At 57.8% G+C, this 21,080-nt stretch overlaps 1 protein-coding gene across 21 annotated transcripts in view; it reads right to left on the reverse strand.

The window, feature by feature from the left end:
- Positions 1–6: 6 nt before the first annotated feature.
- LOC125687798 (1-phosphatidylinositol 4,5-bisphosphate phosphodiesterase beta-3-like) overlaps positions 7–21,080 on the reverse strand; it is a 28,561-nt gene continuing 7,487 nt past the window's right edge. For 15 of the 21 annotated variants that reach the window (XM_048933073.1, XM_048933068.1, XM_048933070.1 and 12 more), the window contains 8 exons: positions 19,975–20,153; positions 18,610–18,693; positions 15,311–15,378; positions 10,483–10,579; positions 7,100–7,184; positions 3,947–4,071; positions 2,179–2,334; positions 7–737 (listed from right to left, as the gene is read on the reverse strand). In XM_048933073.1, coding sequence (XP_048789030.1) covers positions 487–737; positions 2,179–2,334; positions 3,947–4,071; positions 7,100–7,184; positions 10,483–10,579; positions 15,311–15,334 — 738 coding nt within the window. In that variant the 5' untranslated portion in view covers positions 15,335–15,378; positions 18,610–18,693; positions 19,975–20,153 and the 3' untranslated portion in view covers positions 7–486. Of the gene's footprint in view, positions 738–2,178; positions 2,335–3,946; positions 4,072–7,099; positions 7,185–10,482; positions 10,580–15,310; positions 15,379–18,609; positions 18,694–19,974; positions 20,154–21,080 lie in introns of those variants that run through there. The other 6 variants (XR_007374409.1, XR_007374410.1, XM_048933078.1 and 3 more) reach the window with 1 other exon arrangement.

The raw sequence follows: 21,080 nt of genomic DNA on the forward strand, positions 1-21,080 counted from the left end.
ACGGCCCCACGGGGAGCCAAATGGACCTAAATGGACCCACATGGACACCAAATGGCCCCAAAAACTGCCCTGACAGCACCTGCAATGAACAGCCCCAAATGGACCCACATGGACCCAAATGAACCCCAAATGGACCCCAAATGGACCCCAAATGGACCCCAAAACTGCCCTGACAGCACCTGCAATGGGACGGCCCCACATGGAGTCAAATGGACCCACATGGACCCCAAATGAACCCCAAATGGCCCCAAAGGGACCCCAAATGGATCCCAAATGGACCCCAAAACTGCCCCGACAGCACCTGCAACAGAACGGCCCCACATGGACCCAAATGGACCCACATGGACCCCAAATGTGACCCCAAATGTGACCCCAAATGTGACCCCAAATGGCCCCAAAACTGCCCCCGACAGCACCTGCAACGGAACGGCCCCACATGGACCCACATGGACCCCAAATAGACCCCAAATGGACCCCAAATGGATCCTAAATGTGACCCCAAATGTGACCCCAAATGGACCCCAAAACTGCCCCGACAGCACCTGCAACAGAACGGCCCCACATGGACCCACATGGACCCCAAATGGACCCCAAATGTGACCCCAAATAGACCCCAAATGTGACCCCAAATGGACCCCAAATGGACCCCAAATGTGACCCCAAATGGACCCCAAATGGACCCCAAATGTGACCCCAAATGTGACCCCAAATGGACCTCAAAACTGCCCCGATAGCACCTGCAATGGACGGCCCCACAGGGACCCACAGGGACCCACATGGACCCACATGGACCCCAAATGGACCCCAAATGGACCCCAAATGTGACCCCAAATGAGACCCCAAATGGACCCCAAATGGACCCCAAATGTGACCACAAATGGCCCCAAACGGACCCAAACGGACCCAAACGGACCCAAATGGACCCCAAATGGCCCCAAATGTGACCCCAGAAACTGCCCCGACAGCACCTGCAATGAACGGCCCCACAGGGACCCCAAATGGACCCCAAATGACCCCAAATGGACCCCAAATGAGACCCCAAATAGACCCCAAATGGACCCCAAATGTGACCCCAAATGGACCCCAAGTGGCCCCACATGGCCCCACATGGCCTCAAATGGCCCCATATAGCCCCACATGGCCCCATATAGCCCCCATATAGCCCCACATGGCCCCATATAGCCCCACATGGCCCCATATGGCCCCACATGGCCCCACGTGGCCCCATATGGCCCCAAATGACCCCACATGGCTCCACATGGCCTCAAGTGGCCCCATATAGCCCCACATGGCCCCACATGGCCCCACATGGCCACACCTGGCCCCAAATGACCCCACATGGTCTCAAATGGCCCCACCTGTCCCCAAATGGCTCCAAAACTGCCCCCACAGCACCTGGGGCACACAGCCACCCCACACGGCCCCACAACTCGCCATCTCCCCCCATGACTGCACACCTGACCCCATAACCCCCACATCCCCCTTCCATAACCCCTATACCCCCATCTCTCACCCCACAACCCCACATCTCCCCCCCATAACTCCCTTTCTGACCCCATGTCTCTCTCCATGCCCCCATCCCTTACCCCACATCCCCATCTCTGACCCCATATCTCCCCCCAAATCCCCATTTCTGACCCCATATCTCCCCCCATACCCCCATCCCTGACCCCACACCCCATCTCTGACCCCATATCTCCCCCCATAACTCCATCTCTGACCCCACACCGCCATCTCTGACCCCACACCCCCCATCTCTGACCCCATATCTCCCCCCATACCCACACCTCTGACCCCATATCTCCTCCCATACCCCCATCTCTGACCCCATATCTCCCCCCAAATCCCCATTTCTGACCACATATCTCCCCCCATACCCCCATCTCTGATCCCATATCCCCATCTCTGACCCCACACCCCCCATCTCTGACCCCATATCTCCCCCCATACCCCCATCTCTGACCCCACACCCCCCATCTCTGACCCCATATCTCCCCCCATACCCCCATCCCTGACCCCACACCCCCATCCCTGAACCCATATCTCCCCTCATGCCCCCCACACCTGACCCCACACCCCCATCTCTGACCCCATACCTCCCCCCCCACCCCACACCCGACCCCATAACCCCCCAAATCCACTCCCCCTCCCCCAAAATCCCCCCCCCCCCCCCCCCACCTGCACACTGAGGCTGTTGGCCACCACCCCATCCACGATGTCCTCGGCGAAGGGGGTCGAAGGTTTTGTCCCGGCGCCGCATGAATTCGGGCTTCAGCAGAAACCCCGAGCGGGCGTTGTACTCAAAGAGCCCCAAATTGAGCTGCATGGGGACGTCTGGGGGGACGGGGGGGGGTTATGAGGTCAGATGTGGGGTTATGGGGTCTGAGATGGGGGTATGGGGTCACATATGGGGGTATGGGGGGCTTAGGGGGTCAGAGATGGGGATATGGGGTTACGGGGTCAGATGTGGGGTCTGAGATGGGGTTATGGGGTCAGATGTGGGGTTATGGGGCTATGGAAGGGGGTATGGGGTTAGAGATGGGGTTATGGGGTCAGATGTGGGGTCTGAGATGGAGTTATGGGGTCAGATGTGGGGTTATGGGGTCATGGAAGGGGATATGGGGTCAGGGATGGAGGTATGGGTTAGAGATGGGGTTATGGGATCAGATGTGGAGTCATATATGGGGGTATGGGGGGTTAGGGGAGCACATATGGGGGCATGGGGGGCTTATGGGGTCAAATATTGGGGGAATGGGGTTATAGAAGGGGGTTATGGGATCAGAGAAGGGGATATAGGGGTTATGGGGTCAGATGTGGGGTCAGAGATGGGGGCAGCACTGAATGGCAGCACTGTACGGCAATGCTCCGAGCTGCCGCTAGGGGGCAGCACTGGGTGGCAATGCTCCGGGCTGCCGCTAGGGGGCAGCACTGGGTGGCAATGCTACGGGCTGCCGCTAGGGGGCAGCACCCTATGGCAGTACTGAATAGCAATGCTACAGACTGCCGCTAGGGGGCAGCACTGAACGGCAATGCTATGGGCTGCCGCTAGGGGGCAAGACTATGTTGCAGTTCTATAGACTGCCGCTAGGGGGCAGCACTGTATGTCAGCACCGAGTGGCAATGCTATGGGCTGCCACTAGGGGGCAGCACTGCATGGCAATACTATGAGCTGCCGCTAGGGGGCAAGACTGTGTTGCATTTCTATAGACTGCCGCTAGGGGGCAGCATTGTATGGCAGCACCGAGTGGCAATGCTATGGGCTGCCACTAGGGGGCAGCACTGCATGGCAGCACTGAGTGGCAATGCTATGAGCAGCCGCTAGGGGGCAAGATCGTATTGCAGTTCTATAGACTGCCGCTAGGGGGCAGCACTGAAAAGCAGCAATGTATGGCAATGCTATAGACTGCCGCTAGGCGGCAGCACTGTATGGCAATTCTACCGGCTCAGCTAGGGGGCAGCACTGTATGGCAGCACTGCATGGCAATGCTATTAGCAGCCACTAGGGAGCAGCACTGTATGGCAATTCTACGAGTTGCCGCTAGGGGGCAGCACCGAACTGCAATGCTACAGACTGCCGCTAGGGGGCAGCACCGAATGGCAGCACTGCATGGCAATGCTATGAGCTGCCGCTGGGGGGCAGCACTGAATGGCAGCACTGCATGGCAATGCTATGAGCTGCCGCTGGGGGGCAGCACCGAATGGCAGCACTGCATGGCAATGCTATGAGCTGCCGCTGGGGGGCAGCACTGAATAGCAGCACTGCATGGCAATGCTATGAGCTGCCGCTAGGGGGCAGCACTGCATGGCAATGCTATGAGCTGCCGCTGGGGGGCAGCACTGCATGGCAATGCTATGAGCTGCCGCTAGGGGGCAGCACTCTCGCAGCACTGTACGGCGGTTCTATGGGGCGGCTATGGGGCAGCTATGGGGCGGCTATGGGGCTGACCGAGGGTCTGGAAGTTGAGGGCGGCCATATGGCAGCCTGCGTTCCAGAAGAGCTGTGGCTGGAAGTTGGAGGAATCCACGCGAGTCCCTTTGGGGTAAACGCGGCTCAGCTGCCTCTTATTGTACCTGGGGGGGCATTAAGGAACCACAGCGACCCACAGCGCCCCACAGGGACCCCAAAACCCCACAGGGACCCCCATCAACCCACTGAGACCCGCAAACCCCATAGGGACCCCATCAACCCCATAGGATCCCTTAAACCCCATACAGACCCCAAAACCGCATAGGAAACTCTGTGCTCCCATAGGGGCTCCATAAACCCCACTGAGACCCCCAAACCCCATAGGGACCCCCATAAGCCCCACAGTGCCCCCAGAAACCCCACAGGAACCCCAAAACCCCACAGGGACCCCATCAACCCCATAGGATCCCTATAAACCCCATACAGACCCCAAAACCCCAATGGGAACCACATATCCCCACAGCGACCCCAAAACCCCATAGGGACCTCCATATTCCTATAGGGACTCCATAAACCCCACTGAGACCCCCAAACCCCAGAGGGACCCCATAAGCCCCACAGTGGCCCCAGAAACCCCGCAGGGACTCCCACGCCCCATAGGGACTCCATAAACCCTATAGAGACCCCATAAACCCCACAGGGACCCCCACACCCCATAGGAACCCCAAAACTCCATAGGGACCCCCATAATCACATGGGGAACCCCACAGGGACCCTAAAACCCCATAAGAACCCCACATCCCCACAAGGATCCTCTAAACCCCATAGGACCCCATAAACCCCACAGCAACACCCACGCCCCATAGGGACCCCATCAACCTCACTGAGACCCCAAAACCCCATAGGGACCCCAAAACCCCACAGGGACCCCATCAACCCCATAGGAACCCCATCAACCCTATAGGGACCCCATAAACCCCATAGGGACCCCAAAACCCCACAGCAACACCCACACCCCATAGGGACCCCATCAACCCTATAGGGACCCCATTAACCCCACTGAGACCCCAAAACCCCATAGGGACCCCATCAACCTCACTGAGACCCCAAAACCCCACAGGGACCCCATAAACCCCATAGGGACCCCATCAACCCCACAGGAACCCCATCAACCCTATAGGGACCCCATTAACCCCACTGAGACCCCAAAACCCCATAGGGACCCCATAAACCCCACAGCAACACCCAAGCCCCATAGGAACCCCATCAACCCTATAGGGACCCCATAAACCCCATAGGGACCCCAAAACCCCACAGCAACACCCACGCCCCATAGGGACCCCATCAACCTCACTGAGACCCCAAAACCCCACAGGGACCCCATAAACCCCATAGGGACCCCATCAACCCCACAGGAACCCCATCAACCCTATAGGGATCCCATTAACCCCACTGAGACCCCAAAACCCCACAGGGACCCCAAAACCCCACAGGGACCCCATCAACCCCATAGGAACCCCATCAACCCTATAGGGATCCCATTAACCCCACTGAGACCCCAAAACCCCATAGGGACCCCAAAACCCCACAGCAACACCCACGCCCCATAGGGACCCCATGAACCCCACTGAGACCCCAAAACCCCATAGGGACCCCAAAACCCCACAGGGACCCCATCAACCCCATAGGAACCCCATCAACCCTATAGGGACCCCATTAACCCCATAGGGACCCCAAAACCCCACACGGACCCCATAAACCCCATAGGGACCCCCCAATCTTTTAGGTTCCCCCCCCATTTCAGTATCGTTTGGGGTCCCCCCAAGTAATTTTGGGGTCGCCCCCCCCATTTTTGGGGTCTCTCTCATTTTAGGGTCCCCCCCCCCCACATTTTGGTGCTCCTCTTTTTGGGGTCCCCCCCACATTTTGGGGTCCCCCCATTTTTGGGGTCTCTCTTTTTAGGGTCCCCCCCCACCCCACATTTTGGTGCCCCTCTTTTTGGGGTCCCCCCAATATTTGGGGGGTGCACCCCGCCATTTTTGATGTCCCTCTCTTTTTGGGGTCCCCCCATTTTAGTGTCCCTACTATTGGGGTCCCCCCTACATTTTGGGGTTGCCCCCCCATTTTTGGGTTCCCTCTCTTTTTAGGGTCCCCCTGCCCCACATCTTAGTGCTCCTCTTTTTGGGGTCCCCCCAATATTTTAGGGTCCCCCCCCACATTTTAGTGTCCCTCTTTTTGCCGCCCCCCCCATTTTGGGGTCTCCCCCCTCTTTTTGGGGTCCCTCTCTTTTTAGGGTCCCCCCACCCACATTTTGGTGCCCCTCTTTTTGGAGTCCCTCTGTTTTTAGGGCCCCACATTTTAGGGTCACCCCCCCATTTTTGGGGTCCCCCCCCTCATTTTGGGGTCCTCCCCACATTTTAGTGCCCCTACTTTTGGGGTCCGCCCCACATTTTGGGGTCGCCCCCCCCCATTTTTGGGGTCTCTCTTTTTAGAGGGTGTCCCCCCCCACATTTTAGTGTCCCGACTTTTGGGGTCCCCCCATTTTTGGGGTCGCCCCTCCCCATTTTTGGGGTCCTCCCATTTTTGGGTTCCCCCCCCATTTTGGGTCCCCTCCATTTTTGGGTTCCCCCCCATTTCTGGGGTCCCCCCCCATTTTGGGTTCCCCCCCATTTTGCCCCCCCCCATTTTGGCCCCCCCCCATTTTTTGGTCCCCCCCATTTTGGCCCCCCCCCATTTTGGTTCCCCCCCCATTTTGGGTTCCCCCCCCATTTTGGTTCCCCCCCCATTTTGGGTTCCCCCCTATTTTGGGTTCCCCCCCATTTTTTGGTCCCCCCCATTTTGGGGTCCCTCTCTTTGGGCCCCCGTCCCATTTTGGCCCCCCCCATTTTGGGCCCCCCCCCCCATTTTGGTTCCCCCCCCATTTTGGGTTCCCCCCTATTTTGGGTTCCCCCTCCCATTTTGGTTCCCCCCCCATTTTGGGTTCCCCCCTATTTTGGGTTCCCCCTCCCATTTTGGTTCCCCCCCCATTTTGGGTTCCCCCCCTATTTTGGGTTCCCCCCCCCCATTTGGTTCCCCCCCCATTTTGGCCCCCCCCATTTTGGTTCCCCCCCCATTTTGGGTTCCCCCCCCATTTTGGGTTCCCCCCTATTTTGGGTTCCCCCCCCCATTTGGTTCCCCCCCCATTCTGGATACTCGACGAACTCAATGGGGCTCTTTGTGAGCTGCTCCAGGCCTTTGGTCTCCACGAAGGACGACATCTCGAAGGCTTTGTCCCGCTCTGCAGCACCCAGCAACACGGCGTCACCCCAAAACCCCACAGGGAGCCCAAAAACCCCATAAGGAACCCCAGAAACCCATAGGGGAACCCAAAAACCCCATAGGGGAACCCAGAACCCCATAGGGAGCCCAAAAACCCCATAAGGAGCCCCAAAAACCTCATAGGGGAACCCAGAACCCAACAGGGAGCCCAAAAACCCCATAAGGAACCCAAAAACCCTCATAGGGGAACCCAGAACCCCATAGGGAGCCCCAAAACCCCATAAGGAACCCAAAAACCCCATAAGGAACCCCAGAAACCCATAGGGAACCCCAAAACCCCATAGGGGAACCAAAACCCCATAAGGAACCCAAAAACCCCATAAGGAACCCCAAAAACCCATAGGGAGCCCCAAAACCCCATAGGGGAACCCCAAAAACCCATAGGGAGCCCCAAAACCCCATAGGGGGCCCTGAAACCCCATTAGAAACCCCAAAACCCCATAGGGGAACCAAAACCCCATAAGGAACCCAAAAACCCCATAAGGAACCCCAAAAACCCATAGGGGAACCCAAAACCCCATAAGGAACCCAAAAACCCCATAGGGGGCCCCGAAACCCCATTAGAAACCCCAAAAACCCAGAGGGAAACCCAAAACCCCATGAGGAAGCCCAAAAACCCCATAAGAAACCCCAAAAACCCAAAGGGGAACCCAGAACCCCATAGGGAGCCCCAAAACCCCATAGGGGACCCAAAACCCCATAAGGAACCTCGAAACCCCATAAGGAACCCCAAAATCCCATAGGGGAACCCAAAACACCCATAAGGAACCCCAAAAACCCAGAGGAGAACCCACAGCCCCATAAGGAACCCCAAAAACCTCATAGGGGAACCCAGAACCCCATAGGGGACCCAAAACCCCATAAGGAACCTCGAAACCCCATAAGGAACCCCAAAAACCCCATAAGGAACCCAAAAACCCCATAAGGAACCCCAAAAACCCTATAGGGGAACCCACAGCTCCATAGGGAGCCCCAAAATCCCAGAGGAAGCACCAAAACCCCATAAGGAACCCCAAAAAACCCATAGGGGAACCCACAACCCCATAAGGAACCCAAAAACCCCATTGGGGAACCCAGAACCCCATAAGGAACCCCAACCCCATTGCAGACCCCCAGCCCCATAAGTGACCCCAAACCCTATAGGAGTCCTCCAGCCCCATAAGTTACCCCCGGCCCCATAGGAGACCCCCAGACCCCATAAGTGCCCCCAGCCCCATAAGTGCCCCCAACCCCATAGGACTCCCACCACACAGTGACCCCAAACCTTATGGGGGGTCCTTCAGCCCCATAAGTGCCCCCAGCCCCATAAGTGCCTCCAGCCCCATGGGACCCCCACCAGTGTCCCCAAACTCTATGGGGGTCCCCCAGCCCCATAAGTGCCTCCAGCCCCATAGGACCCCCACCACACAGTGACCCCAAACCCTATGGAGTGTCCCCCAGCCCCATAAGTGCCCCACAGACCCCATAAGTGCCCCCAGCCCCATAAGCGCCCCCAGACCTGTAAGTGCCTCCAGCCCCATGGGACCCCCACCACACAGTGACCCCAAACCCTATGGGGGTCCCCCAGCCCCATAAGTGCCCCACAGACCCCATAAGCGCCCCCAGCCCCATAAGCGCCCCCCAGCCCCATGGGACCCCCCACCACACAGTGACCCCAATCCCTATAGAGGTCCCCCAGTCCCATAAGTGTCCCCTCACCCCATAAGTGATTCCCAGCCCCATAGGGCCCCCCAGCCACTTAAGTGATGCCAAACCCCATAGGACCCCGACCACACAGTGACCCCAAAACCTACAGAGGTTCTCCAGCCCCATAAGCGCCCCCAGCCCCATAAGTGCCCCCACCACACAGTGTCCCCAAACCCTATAAAGGTCATCCAGCCCCATAAGTGCCCCCAGCCCCATGGGACCCCCACCACACAGTGACCCCAAACCCTATGGAGTGTCCCCCAGCCCCATAAGTGCCCCACAGACCCCATAAGTGCCCCCAGCCCCATAAGCGCCCCCAGACCCGTAAGTGCCTCCAGCCCCATGGGACCCCCACCACACAGTGACCCCAATCCCTATAGAGGTCCTCCAGCCCCATAAGTGCCCCACAGACCCCACAAGCGCCCCCAGCCCCATAAGCGCCCCCCAGCCCCATGGGACCCCCACCACACAGTGACCCCAATCCCTATAGAGGTCCCCCAGTCCCATAAGTGCCCCCCGGCCCCATAAGCGCCTCCAGCCCCACAGGACCCCCACCACACAGTGACCCCAAACCCTATGGAGGGCCCCCCAGCCCCATAAGTGCCCCACAGACCCCATAAGTGCCCCCAGCCCCATAAGCGCCCCCAGACCTGTAAGTGCCTCCAGCCCCATGGGACCCCCACCACACAGTGACCCCAAACCCTATGGAGGGCCTCCCAGCCCCATAAGTGCCCCACAGACCCCACAAGCGCCCCCAGCCCCATAAGCGCCCCCCAGACCCACGGGACCCCCACCACACAGTGACCCCAAACCCTATAGAGGTTCTCCAGCCCCATAAGTGTCCCCTCACCCCATAAGTGATTCCCAGCCCCATAGGGCCCCCCAGCCACTTAAGTGATGCCAAACCCCATAGGACCCCGACCACACAGTGACCCCAAAACCTACAGAGGTTCTCCAGCCCCATAAGTGCCCCTGGCCCCATAAGCGCCCCCAGCCCCATAAGTGCCCCCAGCCCCATAAGCGCCCCTAGCCCCATAAGTGCCCCCAGCCCCTTAAGCGCCCCCGGCCCTATTAGTGCCCCCACCACACAGTGACCTCAAACCCAATGGGGGTCCCCCAGCCCCATAAGTGCCTCCAGCCCCATAGGACCCCCACCACACAGTGACCCCAAACCCTATAGAGGTCATCCAGCCCCATAAGTGCCCCCAGCCCCATGGGATCCCCACCACACAGTGACCCCAAACCCTATGGAGGGTCCCCCAGCCCCATAAGTACCCCCAGCCCCATAAGTGCCCCACAGACCCCATAAGCGCCCCCAGCCCCATAAGTGCCCCCAGCCCCATAGGACCCCGACCACACAGTGACCCCAAACCCTATGGGGGTCCCCCAGCCCCATAAGTGCCCCCAGCCCCATAAGTGCCCCCAGCCCCATAAGTGCCCCACAGACCCCATAAGCGCCCCCAGCCCCATAAGTGCCCCCAGCCCCATAAGTGCCCCACAGACCCCATAAGCACCCCCAGCCCCATAAGTGCCCCCGGCCCCATAAGCGCCCCCCAAGTGGCGCAGCTCACTGCTGGCGGCGCTGAAGGACTTGAACTTGACGGGCTCCACGTAGGTGACCAGCGTGGACATTTCCTCGCTCGCCCGCACCTCACTGCTCGCCGTGCCCTAAAAACCCACAGGAGGCCCCAAAAACCCCATAAAGGGACCGGAAATCCCATAGGAGGCCCAAAAACCCCATAGGGGGCCTAAAAATCCCATAGGGGGCCCAAAAACCCCATAAAGGGCCCCGAAATCCCATAGGGGGCCCAAAAATCCCATAGGGGGCCCCGAAATCCCATAGGGGGCCATAAAACCCATAGAAGACCCCAAAACCCCATAAAGGGCCCCGAAATCCCAGAGAGGGGCCCAAAAATCCCATAAAGGGTCCTGAAATCCCATAGGGGGCCCAAAAATCCCATAAAGGGTCCTGAAATCCCATAGGGGGCCCAAAAACCCCATAAAGGGCCCCGAAATCCCAGAGAGGAGCCCAAAAACCCCATAGGGGGCCCAAAAATCCCATAAAGGGCCCTGAAATCCCATAAAGAGCCACCAGAAATCCCAAAGGGGACCCAAAAACCCCATAGGAGGCCCAAAAATCCCATAGGGGGCCCAAAAATCCCATAAAGGGTCCTGAAATCCCATAGGGGGCCCAAAAATCCCATAAAGGGTACTGAAATCCCATAGGGGGCCATAAAACCCATAGAAGAACCCAAAACCCCATAAAGGGCCCCGAAATCCCAGAGAGGAGCCCAAAAACCCCATAGGGGACCCAAAACCCCATAAAGAGCCCCCAGAAATCCCATAGGGGGCCCAAAAATCCCATAGAAGACCCCAAAAACCCACAAAGAGCCCCAAAATCCCAGAGGGGGCCCAAAACCCTATAAATAGCCCCAAAAATCCCAAAGGGAACCCAAAAACCCCATAGGGGGCCCAAAAACCCCATAAAGGGCCCCGAAATCCCATAGGGGAACCAAAAATCCCATAGGAGTCCATAAAACCCATAGAAGACACCAAAACCCCATAAAGGACCCCAAAATCCCCGAGGGGGCCCTAAAACCCCATAGGGGACCCAAAAACCCCAGAGGAGGCCTTAAAACCCCATTTGGGACCAAAACCCCATAAAGGGCCCCAAAGTCCCATAGGGGGCCCAAAAATCCCATAAAGGGTCCTGAAATCCCATAGGGGGCCATAAAACCCATAGAAGAACCCAAAACCCCATAAAGGGCCCCGAAATCCCAGAGAGGAGCCCAAAAACCCCATAGGAGGCCCAAAAATCCTATAAAGGGCCCTGAAATCCCATAGGGGGCCATAAAACCCATAGAAGAACCCAAAAACCCACAAAGAGCCCCAAAATCCCAGAGGGGGACCAAAACCCTATAAATAGCCCCAAAAATCCCAAAGGGACCCAAAAGCCCCATAGGGGGCCCAAAAATCCCATAAAGGGTCCTGAAATCCCATAGGGGGCCATAAAACCCATAGAAGAACCCAAAACCCCATAAAGGGCCCCGAAATCCCCGAGGGGGCCCAAAAACCCCATAGGGGATCCCAAAACCCCAGAGGAGGCCTTAAAACCCCATATGGGACCAAAACCCCATAAAGGGCCCCAAAGTCCCATAGGGGGCCCAAAAATCCCATAGGGGGCCCAAAACCCTATAAATAGCCCCAAAAATCCCAAAGGGGACCCAAAAACCCCACAGGGGGCCCAAAAATCCCATAAAGGGTCCTGAAATCCCATAGGGGGCCATAAAACCCATAGAAGAACCCAAAACCCCATAAAGGGCCCCGAAATCCCAGAGAGGAGCCCAAAAACCCCATAAAGGGTCCTGAAATCCCATAGGGGGCCATAAAACCCATAGGGGCCCCAAAAATCCTATATGGGGCCTTAAAACACATAGAACAACCCAAAACCCCATATAGGGCCCCAAAATCCCATAGAGGGCCCTAAAATCCCCTAGGAGGCCCAAAAACCCCATAGGGGCCCCAGAACCCCATAGGGGGAGCAAAACCCTATAAAGAGCACCAAAAATCCCATAGGGGGTCCCGAAATCCCATAAGGGACCCGAAAACCCCACAGGACCCCACAAAAAACCCCATAGGACCCCAAAACCCCCATAGGACCCCACAGAAAACCCCATAGGACCCAAAAACCCCATAAAAGATCCCTCAGGACCCCAAAACCCCACAGGACCCCACAGAAAACCCCATAGGACCCCAAAACCCCATAAAAAACCCATTGGACCCCAAAACCCCATAGGCCCCCACAAAAAACCCCATAGGACCCCAAACCCCCCCAGGACCCCAAAAACCCCATAGGAGACCCAAAACCCCCATAGAACCCCACAAAAAACCCCATAGGACCCCACAAAACCCCCATAGGACCCCACAAAAAACCCCATAGGACCCCAAAACCCCATAAAAAATCCCTCAGGACCCCAAACCTCATAAAAAACCCCATAGGACCCCAAACCCCCCCAGGACCCCACAGAAAAACCCCATAAGACCCCCAAAACCCCATAGGACCCCGCAAAAAACACCATAGGACCCCAAACCCCATAAAAAACCCCATAGGACCCCAAAACCCCCCAGGACCCCACAAAAAACCCCATAGGACCCCAACACCCCATAGGACCCCACAAAAAACCCCATAGGACCCCAAAAACCCCATAGGGCCCCAAAAACCCCATAGGACCCCACAAAAAAACCCCATAGGACCCCACAAAAAAAACCCATAGGATCCCACAGAAAACCCCATAGAACCCCAAAACCCCCCAGGACCCCACAAAAACCCCATAGGACCCCAAAAACCCCATAGGACCCCACAAAAACCTCATAGGACCCCACAAAAACCCCATAGGACCCCAAAACCCCCATAGGACCCCACAACCCCCCATAGGACCCCACAAAAACCCCATAGGACCCCAAAACCCCCATAGGACCCCACAACCCCCCATAGGACCCCACAAAAACCCCATAGGACCCCAAACCCCACAGGACCCCCACAAAAAACCCCATAGGACCCCAAATCCCCCCAGGACCCCACAAAAAACCCCATAGGACCCCAAAACCCCCATAGGACCCCACAAAAACCCCATAGGACCCCAAAACCCCCATAGGACCCCAAAACCCCCATAGGACCCCACAAAAACCCCATAGGACCCCAAACCCCACAGGACCCCACAAAAAACCCCATAGGACCCCAAAACCCCCCAGGACCCCACAAACCCCCCCAGGACCCCAAACCCCATAGGACCCCACAAAAAACCCCATAGGACCCCAAAACCCCCATAGGACCCCACAAAAAACCCCATAGGACCCCAAACCCCCCAGGACCCCACAAAAACCCCATAGGACCCCAACACCCCATAGGACCCCACAAAAAACCCCATAGGACCCCCAAAAAAAAACCATAGGACCCCAAACCCCCCAGGACCCCACAAAACCCCCCAGGACCCCAAAACCCCTCAGGACCCCACAAAAAACCCCCAGGACCCCACAAAAAACCCCATAGGACCCCAAAACCCCCAGGACCCCACAAAAAACCCCATAGGACCCCAAAACCCCCCAGGACCCCCAAAAAACCCCATAGGACCCCAAAACCCCCCAGGACCCCACAAAAAACCCCATAGGACCCCACAAAAAAACCCATAGGACCCCAAAAAAAACCCCATAGGACCCCAAACCCCCCAGGACCCCACAAAAACCCCATAGGACCCCAAAACCCCCCAGGACCCCCAAAAAACCCCATAGGACCCCAAAACCCCCCAGGACCCCACAAAAAACCCCATAGGACCCCACAGAAAACCTCATAGGACCCCAAAACCCCCCAGGACCCCACAAAAAACCCCCAGGACCCCACAAAAACCCCATAGGACCCCAAACCCCCCAGGACCCCACAAAAACCCCATAGGACCCCAACACCCGATAGGACCCCACAAAAAACCCCACAGGACCCCAAACCCCCCGGGACCCCACAAAAACCCCATAGGACCCCAAACCCCCCAGGACCCCACAAAAAAAACCCCAGGACCCCACAAAACCCCCAGGACCCCAAAACCCCCATAGAACCCCACAAAACCCCCATAGGACCCCACAAAAAACCCCATAGGACCCCAACACCCCATAGGACCCCACAAAAAAACCCATAGGACCCCAAAAACCCCATAGGACCCCACAAAAACCCCCATAGGACCCCAAAAACCCCATAGGACCCCACAAAAACCCCCATAGGACCCCAAAAACCCCATAGGACCCCACAAAAACCCCCATAGGACCCCAAAAACCCCATAGGACCCCACAAAAAACCCCATAGGACCCCAAAAACCCCATAGGACCCCACAAAAAACCCCATTGGCCCCCAAACCCCATAAAAAACCCCATAGGACCCCAAACCCCATAAAAAACCCCATAGGACCCCACAGAAAACCCCATAGGACCCCAAACCCCCCCAGGACCCCACAAAAAACCCCATAGGACCCCAAAAACCCCATAGGACCCCACAAAAACCCCCCCAGGACCCCACAAAAAAACCCCCAGGACCCCAAAAACCCCATAGGACCCCAAACCCCCCAGGACCCCACAAAAACCCCATAGGACCCCACAAAAACCCCATAGGACCCCAAACCCCCCAGGACCCCACAAAAAACCCCATAGGACCCCAAACCCCCCCAGGACCCCATAAAAAACCCCATAGGACCCCACAAAAACCCCCCAGGACCCCACAAAACCCCCATAGGACCCCATAAAAAACCCCATAGGACCCCAAACCCCCCAGGACCCCAAACCCCATAGGACCCCAAAAACCCCATAGGACCCCAAACCCCCCAGGACCCCAAACCCCACAGATCCCCCCCCAGCCACCTCCTCCCCCGTTGGTTTCCTCATTTCGGGGTCGTCCTCCTCCTCCTCCTCGCTCTCAGCCTCGCGGTCTGGGGGCGACCCCAAAAGATTTTAGGGACCCCCCCTCTGTGACCCCATAACCCCCCATGTGACCCCATAACCCCCCCATGTGACCCCATAACCCCTCATAACCCCATAACCCCACCATGTGACCCCATAACCCCTCATAACCCCATAACCCCCCCCATGACCCCATAACCCCCCCATGTGACCCCATGACCCCATGTGACCCCATAACCCCCCCATGACCCCAGAACCCCCCTATACGACCCCATAACCCCCCCCATCACCCCATAACCCCCGTGTGACCCCATAACCCCATATCAGCCTTATAACTCCCCATGTGACCCTATAACCCCATATGATCCCATAACTCCCCCGTGTGACCCCAAATCCCCCCCATGACCCCATAACCCCCCCATGACCCCATAACCCCCCTATACGACCCCATAACCCCCCCCATCACCCCATAACCCCCCGTGTCACCCCATAACCCCCCCATGACCCCATAACCCCCCCATGTGACCCCATGACCCCATAACCCCCCCATGTGACCCCATAACCCCCCATGACCCCATAACCCCCCTATACGACCCCGTAACCCCCCCCATCACCCCATAACCCCCCCATGACCCCATAACCCCCCATGACCCCATAACCCCCCTATACGACCCCATAACCCCCCCATGACCCCATAACCCCCCATCACCCCATAACCCCCCTATACGACCCCATAACCCCCCCATGACCCCATAACCCCCCCATGACCCCATAACCCCCCATGACCCCATAACCCCCCTATACGACCCCATAACCCCCCCATGACCCCATAACCCCCCATCACCCCATAACCCCCCTATACGACCCCATAACCCCCCCCATCACCCCATAACCCCCGTGTGACCCCATAACCCCATATCAGCCTTATAACTCCCCATGTGACCCTATAACCCCATATGATCCCATAACTCCCCCGTGTGACCCCAAATCCCCCCCATGACCCCATAACCCCCCCATGACCCCATAACCCCCCTATACGACCCCATAACCCCCCCCATCACCCCATAACCCCCCGTGTCACCCCATAGCCCCCCATGACCCCATAACCCCCCTATACGACCCCATAACCCCCCCATCACCCCATAACCCCCCTATACGACCCCATAACCCCCCCATGACCCCATAACCCCCCTATACGACCCCATAACCCCCCCATGACCCCATAACCCCCCCATGACCCCATAACCCCCCTATACGACCCCATAACCCCCCCATGACCCCATAACCCCCCTATACGACCCCATAACCCCCCCATGACCCCATAACCCCCCTATACGACCCCATAACACCCCCATCACCCCATAACCCCCCTATACGACCCCATAACCCCCCCATGACCCCATAACCCCCCATCACCCCATAACCCCCCTATACGACCCCATAACCCCCCCATGACCCCATAACCCCCCATCACCCCATAACCCCCCTATACGACCCCATAACCCCCCTATACGACCCCATAACACCCCCATCACCCCATAACCCCCCTATACGACCCCATAACCCCCCCATGACCCCATAACCCCCCATCACCCCATAACCCCCCCATGACCCCATAACCCCCCATCACCCTATAACCCCCCTATACGACCCCATAACCCCCCTATACGACCCCATAACCCCCCCATGACCCCATAACCCCCCCATGACCCCATTATCCCCCTATACGACCCCATAACCCCCCATGACCCCATAACCCCCCCATGACCCCATAACCCCCCCCATCACCCCATAACCCCCCGTGTCACCCCATAACCCCCCCATGACCCCATAACCCCCCTACATGACCTCATAACCCCCCCATGACCCCATAGCCCCCCCGTGTGACCCCATAACCCCCCCGTGTGACCCCATAACCCCATATGACCCCATAACCCCATATAACCCCCCGGTGTGACCCCATAACCCAATACCTGACCCCATAACCCCCCCATGATCCCATAACCCCATCACCCCATAACCCCCCCATGTGACCCCAAAAGCCCCATGTGACCCCATAACCCCCGGTGTGACCCCATAACCCCATATGACCCCATAATCCCATACCTGACCCCGTAACCCCATATAACCCCATACCTGACCCCTCAACCCCATACCTGACCCCATAACCCCCCTGTGTGACCCAAAAACCCCCCCGTGTGACCCCATAAGCCCAATATGACCCCATAACCCCATACCTGATCCCATAACCCCATACCGGACCCCATAACCCCATATAACCTCATACCTGACCCCACAACCCCATACCTGACCCCATAACCCCCTGCAAACCCCATAACCCCATATAATCTCATACCTGCCCCCATAACCCCATACCTGACCCCATAACCCCATATAACCCCATAACCCCCCCATGTGACCCCATAACCCCATACCTGATCCCATAACCCCATACCGGACCCCATAACCCCATATAATCCCATAACCCCCCGGTGTGACCCCATAACCCCATAGCTGACCCCATAACCCCCCCCATGATCCCATAACCCCATCACCCCATAACCCCCCCATGTGACCCCATAACCCCCCCATGTGACCCCATAACCCCAATATGACCCCATAACCCCATATGACCCCATAATCCCATACCTGACCCCGTAACCCCATATAACCCCATACCTGACCCCACAACCCCATACCTGACCCCATAACCCCCCTGTGTGACCCAAAAACCCCCCCGTGTGACCCCATAACCCCATATGACCCCATAACCCCATACCTGACCCCAGAACCCCATATAATCCCATAACCCCCCGGTGTGACCCCATAACCCCAATATGACCCCATAACCCCATATGACCCCATAACCCCATACCTGACCCCGTAACCCCATATAACCCCATAACCCCCCCATGTGACCCCATAACCTCATACCTGACCCCATAACCCCATACCTGACCCCATAACCCCATATAACCCCATGACCCCCCGGTGTGACCCCATAACCCCATATCCGACCCCATAACCCCCCCATGATCCCATAACCCCATCACCCCATAACCCCCCCATGTGACCCCATAACCCCCGTGTGACCCCATAACCCCATATGACCCCATAACCCCCCGCAAACCCCATAACCCCATATAACCTCATACCTGCCCCCATAACCCCATACCTGACCCCATAACCCTATAGCTGACCCCATAACCCCATACCTGACCCCATAACCCCATATGTGACCCCGTGACCCCACAGCTCACCGATGGACTTTCGGGGTTCTCCCAGCTTTTGGGGTCGTTCGTCTCCATTTGGGGTCGGGGGGGGCGGCGCAGCGTCGGGGGGGTCTGTAGGGTTATGGGGTCAGGAATGGGGTTATGGGGTCAGGAATGGGGTTATGGGGTCAGCTATGGGGTTATGGGGTCAGCTATGGGGTTGTGGGGTCAGCTATGGGGTTGTGGGGTCAGGTATGGGGTTATGGGGTCAGGTATGGGGTCAGGTATCGGGTTATGGGTTTATGGGGTCAGGTATGGGGTTATGGGGGCAGGTATGGGGTTATATGGGGTCAGGTATGGGGCTATGGGGTCAGGTATGGGGTCAGCTATGGGGTCAGGTATGGGGTTGTGGGGTCAGCTATGGGGTTATGGGGTCAGCTATGGGGTTGTGGGGTCAGCTATGGGGTTATGAGTTCAGCTATGGGGTTATGGGGTCAGCTATGGGGTTGTGGGGTCAGCTATGGGGTTATGGGGTCAGCTATGGGGTCAGGTATGGGGTTGTGGGGTCAGCTATGGGGTTATGGGGTCAGCTATGGGGTTGTGGGGTCAGCTATGGGGTCAGGTATGGGGTTGTGGGGTCAGCTATGGGGTTACGGGGCCACCTATGGGGTTATGGGGTCAGCTATGGGGTTATGGGGTCAGGTATGGGGTCAGTTATGGGGCTATGGGGTCAGGTATGGGGTCAGGTATTGGGTTATAGGTTTATGGGGTCAGGTATGGGGTTATGGGGGCAGCTATGGGGTCAGCTATGGGGTTGTGGGGTCAGCTATGGGGTCAGGTATCGGGTTATGGGTTTATGGGGTCAGGTATGGGGTTATGGGGTTATATGGGGTTATGGGGTCAGCTATGGGGTTATGGGGTCAGGTATGGGGTTATGGGGTCAGATATGGGGTTATGAGGTTATGAGGTTATGGAGTTACAGCTTTACAGGTTATAGGGTTACAGGTTATAGGGTTACAGGTCATGGGGTCACAGGGTTATGGGGTCACAGGTTATGGGGTCACAGGTTATGGGGTTGTGAGGTTATGGGGTCACAGGTTATGGGGTCACAGATTATGGGGTTGTGAAGTTATGGGCTCACAGGTTATGGGGTTGTGAGGTTATGGGGTCACAGGGTTATGGGGTCACAGGTTATGGGGTTGTGAGGTTATGGGGTCACAGGGTTATGGGGTCACAGGTTATGGGGTTGTGAGGTTATGGGGTCACAGGGTTATGGGGTCACAGGTTATGGGGTTGTGAGGTTATGGGGTCACAGGGTTATGGGGTCACAGGTTATGGGGTTGTGAGGTTATGGGGTCACAGGTTATGGGGTTACAGGTTATGGGGTTGTGAGGTTATGGGGCGCTGCCGTACCGTCGCTGTGGCCGGGCTCATTGGGCCGCCGCCGCTGGGGGGCGCTGTCGGCGGAGGCTCCGCCGGCGGCGGGGGGGGGGCGGCGCTCCGGATTGCGGTCGCGGTCGCCGCTTTTTGTTCTTGATGAGGATCCGTCCGCGCAGCTCCTCGGGGCTCGGCAGCGGGACGCCGGGCTGCAGCTGAGCGGGGAGGGTCGGAAACGGCCGACGGAACCCGAAGGAGCCCGAAGGAGCCCGAAGGAGCCCCGCCGAGCCCAAAACATCGCCGGGCGCCGCCCCCAACCCAAATCCCCGGTCGTGGCACCGATCTGCAGCCACCCCAAATCCCCACGAGGAACCCAAAGCCCAGTGACCCCAAATGGCCCCAAACCCCAGTGATCCCCAGTGACCCCAACGACCCCAAGGACCCCAAGGACCCCAAATGGCCCCAAACCCCAGTGACCCCCAGTGACCCCCAACCCCAATGACCCCCAATGACCCCAATGACCCCAAACCTCAGTGACCCCAAATGGCCCCAAACCCCAGTGATCCCCAATGACCCCAAGGACCCCAAACCCCAGTGACCCCAAATGGCCCCAAACCCCAGTGATCCCCAATGACCCCAAGGACCCCAAACCCCAATGACCCCAAATGGCCCCAAACCCCAGTGATCCCCAATGACCCCAAGGACCCCAAACCCCAATGACCCCAAATGGCCCCATACCCCAGTGACCCCCAGTGACCCCCAACCCCAATGACCCCAAATGGCCCCAAACCCCAGTGATCCCCAATGACCCCAAGGACCCCAAGGACCCCAAGGACCCCAAATGGCCCCAAACCCCAGTGACCCCCAGTGACCCCAAGGACCCCAAGGACCCCCAATGACCCCAATGACCCCAAACCCCAATGACCCCAAATGGCCCCAAACCCCAGTGACCCCCAATGACTCCCAACCCCAATGACCCCCAATGACCCCAATGACCCCAAATGCCCCCAAACCCCAGTGACCCCCAACCCCAATGACCCCCAATGACACCCAATGACCCCCAATGACCCCCAATGAACCCCAATGACCCCAAACCCCAATGACCCCCAATAACTCCAATGACCCCCAATGACCCCAATGAC

Source organism: Lagopus muta, unplaced genomic scaffold (genome assembly GCF_023343835.1).
Source record: "Lagopus muta isolate bLagMut1 unplaced genomic scaffold, bLagMut1 primary scaffold_221, whole genome shotgun sequence".
NCBI classification, from domain to species: domain Eukaryota; kingdom Metazoa; phylum Chordata; class Aves; order Galliformes; family Phasianidae; genus Lagopus; species Lagopus muta.